General features: G+C 40.6%; 1 protein-coding gene across 1 annotated transcript; it reads right to left on the reverse strand.

Moving 5' to 3' along the window:
- Nucleotides 1-412: 412 nt before the first annotated feature.
- LOC131943346 (cytochrome P450 3A41) lies at nucleotides 413-5,120 on the reverse strand. Its single transcript, XM_059303416.1, has 4 exons — nucleotides 5,074-5,120; nucleotides 2,505-2,747; nucleotides 1,155-2,327; nucleotides 413-807 (listed from the first exon to the last, which is right to left on the reverse strand). Exons 2-4 carry the CDS (start codon nucleotides 2,718-2,720, stop codon nucleotides 673-675), a joined length of 1,524 nt encoding a protein of 507 aa, XP_059159399.1. The 5' UTR covers nucleotides 2,721-2,747; nucleotides 5,074-5,120; the 3' UTR covers nucleotides 413-672.
- Nucleotides 5,121-12,630: the final 7,510 nt, after the last annotated feature.

Genomic DNA, 12,630 nt, shown 5'->3' on the forward strand with positions numbered 1-12,630 from the left:
GTAAACACTTTACAGCGGCGTCCAAGTCTCTATGTAGCACTTGCTTCCAGTGTATAGGCAAGTCTCTAGAGGCCCCATTTCGGTCTTTCTTTCGGTTTCTTTACAATTCGACAGCACAACGCTAGCTGGCCTGTCAAACAGATGGAATCCTGGCCACTAATCATTCATTTATTAAGTTATCTTAATTAGCGTAAAAAATATCTCAAAGAAAAAAATAATTCAATTTTTTATTATATTTTTGGTGTAAGGATAATACGATTGCATGCAGCGAAGCGTGACGTATCAAGGTTTAACCGACGTGGCGGGGCGTGGTAGAAAACAAGAAAGACTTTCACTAATTTCACGCGGCTCCATTTTACCACCATTACACCACAAAAAAACCACCACTTCTTTACGTTTTTTTTTATTAATGCCAGATTTCATAATTTAGAACGAGGTCTTGACTTCAAGCAGAATTTTGACAACTTGATCGTGCAACAAATAAAATAACGGCTGGTGTTGGGGAAACAGATTTGGATTAAGCTGATGGAGACGTCATGTAATGAAAACTTAAAACAACTTTAAATTCTCGTCTATCATGCTTCATGACGGACGTGACCAATCGAACGTGTCCACGTCAGCTGCCATGCGTGACGCTTTGCTTGAGCAACCCCAGCAACCCGCCGATTGATATCAATTACAACTTTTGTGGTTGTCCAACTTTCTGGGTGTGACATTCACCCAAAACCCGTGGTCTGCTATGATGTCATCCATGGGCTTCAATCTGATTGGATACACGGATTTATCACATGACCGGATGTTGAACTCCTGAAAATTAAAAATAACAATACCAAATTATACGAAACAATATTTATTGATTTAATTCTATTTCCATGCACATATATACATATATATATATATATATATATATATATATATATATATATATATATATATATATATATATATATATATATATATATATAAATATATATATATATATATATATATATATATATATATATATATATATATATATATATATATATATATATATATATATATATATATATATGTGTGTGTGTGTGTGTTTGTGTAGATATAGCTTACTCTAATGTAGTAAATATTTATAAGCCTATATATAAAACATTTGGCTCTAGAAAGAATTGACCCACTTGTAGAATTTTAGCCATCCCCATCCTGATGACCATCAGTGCCAGCGGCTCACCAAAGCATGACCTCGGTCCAGCACCAAACGGGATGTACGCCATGGGGTGTCTGGCCCCAGTCTGACCTGGAGTAAATCTCTCAGGCTCGTACGTATCTGGGTCGGGGTAAATCTCCGGGTCACGGTGGATCCCGGCGGTCGGGATACGGATAACCATCCCGGCTGGTATCCGTAATCCGTGGATAGTCGTCTCCTTGTTGCATCTTCGCTCCACAAAATATCCCAGTGGATAAAGCCGGTTGCTTTCCTTGATGCACATATCCAGGTAGTGAAGTCCTTGGATGTTGGATGTGTTGGGAGCCTCGCCTTGAAGAACTTCATCCACTTCCTTCTGCGCATGCGCGAAGCATTTCGGGTTCATCGCAAGTAAATACAAAGCATGATAAAAACCTTTCGCAGACGTGTCGTACCCGGCCAAAATCAACGTCAAGGACGAGCCATACATTTCTTCTATAGTAAATTTTCGGCTGCTTTTTGCTGTGTCGCTGAGTTCACTGTTGTCAATCATGTACTGTAAGAAATCGGCGGGGTTGTTTTTTCTTGATTTCCTGAGCTCCAAAACACGCCGAGTAAAATCTCGGAGAAAAAGGATATCTTTCTTGGGGAGGATAAGTATTCCAAAAAAATCTAAGACACGCTTTAAAATTGACGGCGCGAAAAACTCAAAAATAAAAGTTCGCGGACCGAATTCGTTGAGAATATGCCGAGCTTTTTGAACAAATTCGTGGTTTGGGTTTCTCAGCGAGTCGCATTCGAGATCGAAACCCAGCTGAGCGATGAGATCCATACAAAAACAGCCCAGAACTTCCGACAGCTCGACGTCCTCGCCGTTACAGGATTTTTCCTTGAAGACGCTGCAGACGTTCTCCAGCAGGTGAAGCGTGCTGGGGCAGACGGCCTTCAGACGGGCGGGGTTGAGAGCCGGCTTCAGTAGGGAGCGGTACTGCTTCCACTGCTCGCCCGTAGCGTTGAACATGATGCTGTCAACGCGGGGCTGGTTCAAACTGGCATACTGACGTCGGTTGATGAAATGGCCAGATTTTTTTACCATGATTTCCTGTAGCATGTCCAGGTCGGTGACCGTCAGGATTGGCGTCCGGCCTTCAAAAACTCCATAACACTAAACAAAAAGGAAGCACAATTAATTTATCATCTTATAGAGATATTTCAGAGCTACAAAATGTAGACTTACTGCCATTAATAAGCTTTAAAGTATTATGGTATATTACTCATAATATAACGAAAGTCTGAATTCGAATGTCTAATTTCTTAAAATATTTAAGTTTGATACAATGACCTTTTGTTTCTTGAAGTGCCTGTATCCTCTGATGACCGTGTCAAACAAGCCGTGCCTGAAGGTGTACAAGGTGTTTCCCAGCACCGGCAGGGGGCGGGGGCCGGGGATGCCAAGTTTCCTGAAGGTGTTGTGTGTCGAGGACATGAGGTAGACGTAGAGTAGGACGCAGGTCGCAGCAAGTGCGAGCCATGTTGGCACCTGGCTGAGATCAAACATTCACAGACTTGTCGGAACCGCTACTTTCTGAAAGTAACATTAGCAGTATAACCAGGCTTCACATGAAGGTAGATTTAAAACTGAAAGTAAGATTTCACAGTACAACCAAGCTTCATATGAAGGTAGATTTAACACTCAACATAAGATTCACATGAAGGTTAATTTAACACAATCAGACACGAAAAGTAAGATTTTACAGTATAACCAAGCTTCACATGAAGGTAGATTTAACAGTCAGTCACATCAAAGATTTGATCAAAGCTTAGATAATCGCTTTGTACATCAATATATAATATAGTGAATTCGTCATTTTTACTTTCTCGTATATACGAAGTATAGAGAAAGTCTTGTAATCGTGCACAAAAAAAAAATCGAGATTTTTGCAAATCTCGACGTTTTACATCTCACTGATACGGAAAAACATAATTTTGCAATCTTGTCCGTATGTCTGTGTGTCTGTGTGTGTGTGTGTGTGTGTGTGTGTGTGTGTGTGTCCGTGTGTAAACACGATAACTTGAGTACCGTTACAGCTAGGTTGATGAAATTTCATATACAAGTATTTTATCAAAATCGTAGATCCGTATCAACTTTTGAGCGATTTCGGATAACCGGAAGTGGTACTTTTTCTACTTTGAATTTTTCAAAAGCCTATAACTTGAGTACTATTTCAGATAGATAAATGAAATTTCACATGTAAGTAAAAGATCTAATTCTCTACCTTCTGTCAAATTTTGAGAATTTTTCGTTGACCGGAAGTACTTATTTACGCTACTTCCGATTTCTCAAAAAACTAATGTAAATTTTAAAAGTACTAATAATATTGCGCACTATTATGCGCTTTTTTATTCGCGTTCACTTGGTGTGCAATTAATTTGTCTACGAGATTTTATTCTATTTTTAAAACTTTAAGTATTTAAAATGGATTAAAAATCATGTCTAGAAGTCTATAGCCCGAGTTCCCATCCCCTGTTATTTTATATAAGAATATTCGAGAAAGTTTAGGGGAGATCACTCCCGGTTTATTTTAGTCGAATGGAAAATAAAACAAGTCGTCAAAAAGTGTTTTTTTTACTTTCTCGTATATACGAAGTATAGAGAAAGTCTTGTAATCGTGCAAAAAAAAAAATCGAGATTTTTGCAAATCTCGACGTTTTACATCTCACTGATACGGAAAAACACAATTTTGCAATCTTGTCCGTATGTCTGTGTGTCTGTGTGTGTGTGTGTGTGTGTGTGTGTGTCCGTGTGTAAACACGATAACTTGAGTACCGTTACAGCTAGGTTGATGAAATTTCATATACAAGTATTTTATCAAAATCGTAGATCCGTATCAACTTTTGAGCGATTTCGGATAACCGGAAGTGGTACTTTTTCTACTTTGAATTTTTCAAAAGCCTATAACTTGAGTACTATTTCAGATAGATAGATGAAATTTGATATGTAAGTGAAAGATCTAATTCTCTACCTTCTGTCAAATTTTGAGAATTTTTCGTTGACCGGAAGTACTTATTTACGCTACTTCCGATTTCTCAAAAAACTAATGTAAATTTTAAAAGTACTAATAATATTGCGCACTATTATGCGCTTTTTTATTCGCGTTCACTTGGTGTGCAATTAATTTGTCTACGAGATTTTATTCTATTTTTAAAACTTTAAGTATTTAAAATGGATTAAAAATCATGTCTATAGCCCGAGTTCCCATCCCCTGTTATTTTATATAAGAATATTCGAGAAAGTTTAGGGGAGATCACTCCCGGTTTATTTTTTGTCAGAAGTAGATTTTAAGTTGTCTTTTCTAAGTTCCCTTTCGGACGAGAAGATCCATAGCGCAGATGAAGTAGAGTTCATGTTTCTTGACCTCGGCATAATATGAAGGGATATTATGCTCAGCCGCATTCACATTCCCTAACATGCACAAAGGACGCATTAGAGCTTAGTGGACAGGGACTTCCTACAATCCCTTCAGGTTAGCAGGGTAGCAGTCTAACACTCGACCACGCCGTTCCATCTTACTCCAGTCACAATTAATATTTTTAAAGTTTTCTGTTACGAACTATATATAACCTGTCTGCTTGAAGCAAGATACAAAATGAAATCACTTTCTTTAATCCGCTTGCAAAAGAGAAACCTATCTACCTGTTAAAAACGTGCGGAGGTATCATCTCAACACAACGCATGACCGGGGGGTGGGGGTGGGGGGGTCGCGACCCACACAACTCACCGGCGCAGAGCAATCGTCAGTCAACAAACGCCGGGGGCCTCACACATGAGACGACAAAACAACGATTGTCGTGAGTTAACGACACAAACCGAAACAATGTACACACAATCACGAAGAGAACCGAAAACTTACATTTAATGAAAGCTCTAGCCGTCCCAGCGACCGGTCACCCCAGCAATACCTGGACGGTTCAGGACCAATTACTTTTTAACTTGTGTTGATGGAATACAAATGGACCGCTTTGCATTAGGAATAGGGCAATACTGTCTCGTTTCATTTACAGTTAATGACAAAATGCTTTTAGCGCGGGCTTAATGGACATAGTTTTTATGTTAATGCTGGTGTGAGCTTCTTGTGTGAGCGTTGGAATAGATGGGACGGGAAACTGGTGGGTTTATTCATGGGGATTGGTGGGTTTATTCATGGCGAATGGTGGGTTTATTCATGGCGAATGGTGGGTTTATTCATGTGGGTTATTCATGGCGAATGGTGGGTTTATTCATGGTGAATGGTGGGTTTATTCATGGCGACTTTATTCATAGCGACAGGTGGATTTATTCATGGCGAATGGTGGGTATATTCATGGCGACTGGTGGGTTTATTCATGGTGAATGGTGGGTTTATTCATGGCGACTTTATTCATAGCGACAGGTTGATTTATTCATGGCGAATGGTGGGTTTATTCAAGGCGACTGGATTCATGGCGACTGGTAGGTTTATTCATGGCGACTTTAATTACTTTTATTAATATAGTTTGTTTGCTCAGTTTTACTTTCTCGTATATACGAAGTAGGCCTATAGAGCAAGTCTTGTAATGGTGCAAAAAAAAAATCGAGATTTTTACAAATCTCTGATTTTTATACCTCAATGATACGGAAAAACATAATTTTGCAATCTTGTCCGTATGTCTGTGTGTCTGTGTGTGTGTCTGTCTGTCTGTGTGTAAACACGATAACTTGAGTACCGTTACAGATAGGTTGATGAAATTTCATATATAAGTATTTAATCAAAATCGTAGATCCGTATAAACTTTTGAGCGATTTCCGATAACCGGAAGTGGTACTTTTTCTACTTTGAATTTTCAAAAGCCTATAACTTGAGTACTATTTCAGATAGATAAATGAAATGTCACTTCTAAGTAAAAGATCTAATTCTCTACCTTCTATAAAATTTTGAGTAATTTCCGTTTACCGAGAGTACTAATTTACGCTATTTCCGATTTCTCAAAAAACGCATGTAAATTTAAAAAGTACTAATAATATTCTTTTATCTATGAGATTCTATTCTATTTTTAAAAGTTTAAGTAATTAAAAAATCATGTCTATATTCCAAGTTATATAAGAATATTCGAGAAAGTTTAGGGGAGATCATTCCCGGTTTATGAAACATACTGTTTTAAATAATGAAAATCTAGGAATCTTGATCTGTTGTTCACCGGTGCTATTAAATTCTTGCGTATGTAAAAACAATGGCATTATTTACAACCATATTATATTCGATATTTATGTTTTTTTGTCGCAGGTTTCTTTTTCTTCGTTCTTAATTTTTAGTGTTGGAAGGGATCGAGCCTTATCAGCCAGAGGGTTTGAACTCGAGACTTTTCGGTTTAGTAACCATGAGTTTTACTGACTCGACCACGTCGACCCCTGTTGCAGGATTGATTTTGAAGATAGGTCCTAAAAATTGAGCTTGAATTTGATGAATGAGTGGATGGTTCAATTGTTTGATGGTTTGACGTTTCGAGGGTCGGATGGTCGGATGGACGCATGGGTGGACGGATTTACGGATTGATGGACGGAAGGACGGACGGATGGACGGACGGACGAATGGATGGATGGATGGATGGATTAATGAAATGACGGATACACGAAGGGATATACAGAGGTATGGATGGTGTGGCGAACACAGCACACCACATCCTCGCAGAAATGGACCCCCAACTTCATCGGCACGCTCTAATTTAGTGAGGTCGGGAACGCCGGGGGGGGGGGGGGGGTAAGGGGACGACGACTCTTCATCTGACCCTCGCTGTATCCCCCTGGCTGACGCCGTGCACCCATATTTCATACAGTAATCCCAGCAAATGGAAAACTCTCTCCGGCCATCAAATCTTGGTCGTGCGTTCAACCCCGGAACTTTCATAAATAATCTACCCCCCACCCTCCCCAATATTTTACCTCAAGGACTGGTGGCCTAGAGAATTTATTCTCCAACACTGTTAGGTCCACTGTACTGAGATGTCAGCGCTAGTGGCCTGTGTGGCGCTACTGGAGCGAGGCTGTTAGGTCCCCTGTTCGGATGTTTTGATGAAGCCTCGCTGACTTTTGGCCAGATCGTGAGCAATGTCCTTACTCGAGTAAACCAGAGAGGATGGCCGTCCATTGTGGCCGTCTAGTCACACCAACCCCGATCTCCGGCTATAATGGCCGCCAACCTACACCAAAGATGGCCGTCTAATCACACCAAAAATGGCCGTCTAGTCACACCAAATATGGCCGTCTAGTCACACCAAAAATGGCCGTCTACTCACACCAAAAATGGCCGTCTAGTCACACCAAAAATGGCCGTCTAGTCACACCAAAAATGGCCGTCTAGTCACACCAAAAAAGGCCGTCTAGTCACACCAAAAATGGCCGTCTAGTCACACCAAAAATGGCCGTCTAGTCACACCAAAAATGGCCGTCTAGTCACACCAAAAATGGCCGTCTAGTCACACCAAAATGGGCCGTCTAGTCACACCAAAAATGGCCGTCTAGTCACACCAAAAATGGCCGTCTAGTCACACCAAAATGGCCGTCTAGTCACACCAAAATGGGCCGTCTAGTCACACCAAAAATGGCAGTCTAGTCACACCAAAAATGGCCGTCCAGTAACACAAAAATGGCCGTCTAGTCACAGCAAAAATGGCGGTCTAGTCACACCAAAAATGGCCGTCCAGTCACAGCAAAAATGGCGGTCTAGTCACACCAAAAATGGCCGTCCAGTCACACCAAAAATGGCCGTCCAGTCACAGCAAAAATGGCGGTCTAGTCACACAAAAATGGCCGTCCAGTCACAGCAAAAATGGCGGTCTAGTCACACCAAAAATGGCCGTCCAGTCACACAAAAATGGCCGTCCAGTAACACAAAAATGGCCGTCTAGTCACACCAAAAATGGCCGTTTAGTCACACCAAATATGGCCGTCTAGTCACACCAAATATGGCCGTCTAGTCACACCAAAATGGCGGTCTAGTCACACCAAAAATGGCCGTCCAGTCACACCAAAAATGGCCGTCCAGTAACACAAAAATGGCCGTCTAGTCACACCAAAAATGGCCGTCTAGTCACACCAAATATGGCCGTCTAGTCACACCAAATATGGCCGTCTAGTCACACCAAAAATGGCCGTCTGGTCACACCAAAAATGGCCGTCTAGTCACACCAAAAAATGGCCGTCTAGTCACACCAACCCTCGGATAAAGTAAACGAGCGAGCGACAACGGCCTGGAATAAATCATCCCCCGGCCTTCTCAGTCTCCGGTAATTAAGTAATTTGTATAATAGAGAAGAAAATTATAAAATCGATACCGCGCCTTGCCTGCGATCGGCCGGCATTAAAGCGGTGCCGGTTCCTCAAAGACGCGAGCCGCCAATCCCGCGCGCCGTGTGTGGGATACCGCTTTCACCGTGAACGATTTTAAAATAGAAATGGACGCGGAACGCGCGACCGGAAGAAGAGGTGCTTTTCATTAGAGGATCCAAATTGCAGAATCCAATTTTGTGTCCGGCTTAATTTGACTTTTAAAGAGCGTTCCCTGTTTCACAATAGGGTATAATGGATTGCTCAAGACGGCTAGGCCGGCAAACATTTCAAGCTCATAAACTTGGGTATCATTATCCGCCTAATGCTAATCCTGTTTATCAGCAAATGGAGAAATCAAAGAATCCCGTGTCTCTTAATTGTGGGAGGGGAAAGGGGGGAGGGTGAGTTTAAACGAAATCTCCGAAAAGCGTGAAAAACAAATGTCGACTTTTCTTTAGTAATGGGATCGTTGTTGACGAATGACGGCAGAAAAAAAAAACAAAGTCCTTGCTAATTCCACTTGGTTGGAGACAAACAAGATCTAATTCCAATAGATGGGGCGCAACTCTATTGAAAAAAACACCGATTTCCTCCCCTTTTCCCCAATACACTCACGGCGATTACCGAGTAATTTTTCACCGATGATGTCAAGGAATGGAAAAAGTTAAGTGTCCTGTGTTATTGCGTTTTTCTACGGCTATTGGAAATGACTTGGCTTTTTCCTCCCGTCCAATCAAAACGCCGCGATCATGCTGGGTACGTAGGGAAAGATTTACTTCCCTTTAATAGCGGAGTTTCTCAATCGCCACACTTCATAAATCCGGGTTGTTGTTAAACGATTCTACCTCGTTTTGAAACCCGAATCTATTTATAGACATTGTTTACACAATTCTGTTTACAAAACTCTTATATGTTTGGAGTATTTAACGAAGCGTATATAACCTAACCGGACAAAATATTCTCATATTACAAAATATTTTTAGGAATAAAAACATTGTATAAATACGAGCTCTCGTGCGGGTTTTATGATGTCTAAATTCACTGAATATAGCCGGATGTGCCGCGTCATGACGCACGCGATATCTAACCTCGGATGTCGTCTGCAAAACGACTGAGCAAACGGTGTGTCAAATCATTCATCACGCAGTTAAGCGGCCATAACGTTGGCCGGGGCCTGATGAATTAAAGCCATACAAACTTTGATACTCTGGATGTCGCTTCATCTAGAAAATTAAAATCCCTACACACGGGACGCCCGCCAGCTCAACTGTAAATATTTCCGCGCCTCGGAAGTCGGGCTAATCATATTTGCTTTTCGCGCCTTTTTGCACCCATTGGCAGCGGTGCCCGGCGCGAACAAAGATGTAATCAATTGCTCACGTATTGCTATCGTTTGGTCCTGTCAGCCGTGAAGCAAGGAGCCACCAGCCATTCCAGAGATGTTCCTGAAAGACTGACCCTCCTTCCCCCCCTCCTCCCCCACCACCACCTCCCCATTCTGTCGGCAAACACAAACACCCGTTATGGCTGACCGTTTGCGATTGGGGGTATCAGCTTGAGGTACTCTTAAAATCTTTGACCAATCTAAACATCAAGTTTTGTGATCTCGGTCTAGACATCAAGTTTTGTGATCACAGTCTAGACATCAAGTTTTGTGACCACAGTCTAGAAATCAAGTTTTGTGATCACAGTCTAAACATCAAGTTTTGTGACCACAGTCTAGACATCAAGTTTTGTGATCACAGTCTAGAAATCAAGTTTTGTGATCAAAGTCTGTACGCCTCCATCAATTTTTGGGAGCACAGTCTATAGGCCAACATCAAGTTTTGTGACTACAATCAAGACATTTTATTACAATTTTATTACAATCTAGACATTAATTTTTTTGGGCCATAAAAATTGTTTAATAAAAACTATAAAAATATCGAAAAAGATATATATTTTTTAATTTAATTCTTAAAATATTTAATTTCTAAAATTTATTCTTCAAGTTGCCCTGTTTTTTAAATGATTATTCGGGTTTTTTAAAATTGAAAGCGATACATGAGAAAATACAAGTTTCACCAAAACGGTGTTTCACTTTATGCCCACTTTTAATTTTTTACAAAGACAATTAATTAAAATCGTATTCATACTCGTCTCTCCCATAACACTCGACTGTAAATAGGACTTTATTTATAGGTTCCAAGTCTTGGACCATTGGGTCGTGTATGTACTGATACTTAATCGCATTTTTTTAAATCATTGAAAACAAAAATAACATGTTTACATTGCAATTATATATGGACCAAAACAAACATGAACATACAAAAAGACGCTTGGACCATTGTTCTTCGCCACAATGTATATCTAATAACAAAAGAAAGTATAATTACAACAATGACTATAAAACTAATCAATCGGTAATTGAGACAATCATGTTGGAAATTTTCATTTTTTCCTGGGAATTTTTCCGGATTTACAAGCGTGAAATTTAAAAAAAAACAACATAAAGACAATATTCCTCGGTTTTTTTTTATTCTTCGCATTTTCATAAAAAAAAAAACAAAAAAAAAAAACAAACAACCACCACTGCAATTAAACTCCGAGAATCCGTGTTTCCCCTTTCACTGTATATATGTTTTGATCGACATCGCTGAGGCAATGCTGTACTTTAATACCCAACTACTGCTTTTCGCTCTAGCATCTAACACAAGAATTTGAAGTTTACATATTTCAATCACCGAATCAAACTAAATCGATAACCTTTCTCACGAAAAGCTGCTTTTCTATAATACCATAAACTAGACATTTTAAACAAAACGAATTACAAGACCCTATCTATTACCTGATATGGTAATTTTACGATCAAGTTCTACTGCTATTCTTGTTAGCATATAACACCAAAACATTCGTCAGACTAAAAATAAATTAAATTAAACAATATCTACCAATACAACAACATTGTAGCTTTTAAATGTGGTAAATTTGTCATTGAAATATATGTACTTTGATAAATCTATTATGATTAACAGTACTTTTTACGGGATTAAAAAATACAATGAGATCAGGGGTTTTTTTTAGTGCGTAATGCATTCGCTGAACATTTCTCCTACACAAGCAAAGTACATTTAAATTTTAAACGCCCAGGACATCAAATCAGATTTGTAAAAGATCAAGAATTATTTCAGCAAATCGCGCGCCGCCGCATTGGGAATTCAGAAATCAATAGCCAATAGCCGGCATAAAAAGAGTCGATAGCCGGCATAAAAACAGTCAATAGCCGGCGTAAAAACGCGTTTATTTTTCACACTTGTTCCTTGCATGTTGATGTTGATTAATTACCGTGAGACGGTTAATGACAGCGTGGAATCAATCACGTGTTGTTGTCACTCCGCTAGAGGTGAGCGCTGGTACCAAGCCGCTAATTTATTCATCGTGCAGGTACGGACCTCGGTGAGTCAGTCCCGCCCCGTGAATGGCATCGTTTACCTGTGCTGTAAATGATGGGCATCATTTACCTGGCGCGGTAAATGATGGTCATTTCATCTAAAACCTCTTCACCCGGGTACCACATCAATTTCACCCCAACGAGGGGTGGGTCCATTTAGGATACGGTGGGGAAAAAAAAACATTCGCCGGTAGAGAAAGTGTAGTTTAATGTCTGCGCATGCGCGGTTTAATGTTGTTGTTTGAAGTGTGAGAATGCTAAATCTTTCTGGGCGTTGGCACAGTCCAGGGAAGGAGAAAAGCCTTTTGTCCGGCTTTTTGTCGGGGGTCTTTGCCAGTTGTTACAGCATGCATAAATTTCACAGGAGAAGATAATCAAGGTCCGGACAGGCGGACACAGCATTAGAATGCGTGTTGCGGTGGAGTGGCCGCCCCTGGTTGGGCTCGCTGTCAACCTGTCGACTCGTGACGAGCCTCGGTAACCGGCCGGCTGCCGGCAAACTGATCCGGCACACTGATCCGGCCTAATCGGACCGAACAGACACGGACATTTTCATACGTCTATCGCAGCAAACCCTCAAGAAATTGACTCGTCAACTTTTCGCCGTCTTTTGACGGTCCTCCCCCTCCCCTCCCACACCCTCCCCCCATTATTTTATCCTCCCACGAACGGCAAAGCGAGGAGAAAGCGTGTCAA

This window comes from Physella acuta, unplaced genomic scaffold, assembly GCF_028476545.2.
Source record: "Physella acuta isolate Inbredline_101_S28 unplaced genomic scaffold, ASM2847654v3 ptg000453l, whole genome shotgun sequence".
NCBI lineage: Eukaryota > Metazoa > Mollusca > Gastropoda > Physidae > Physella > Physella acuta.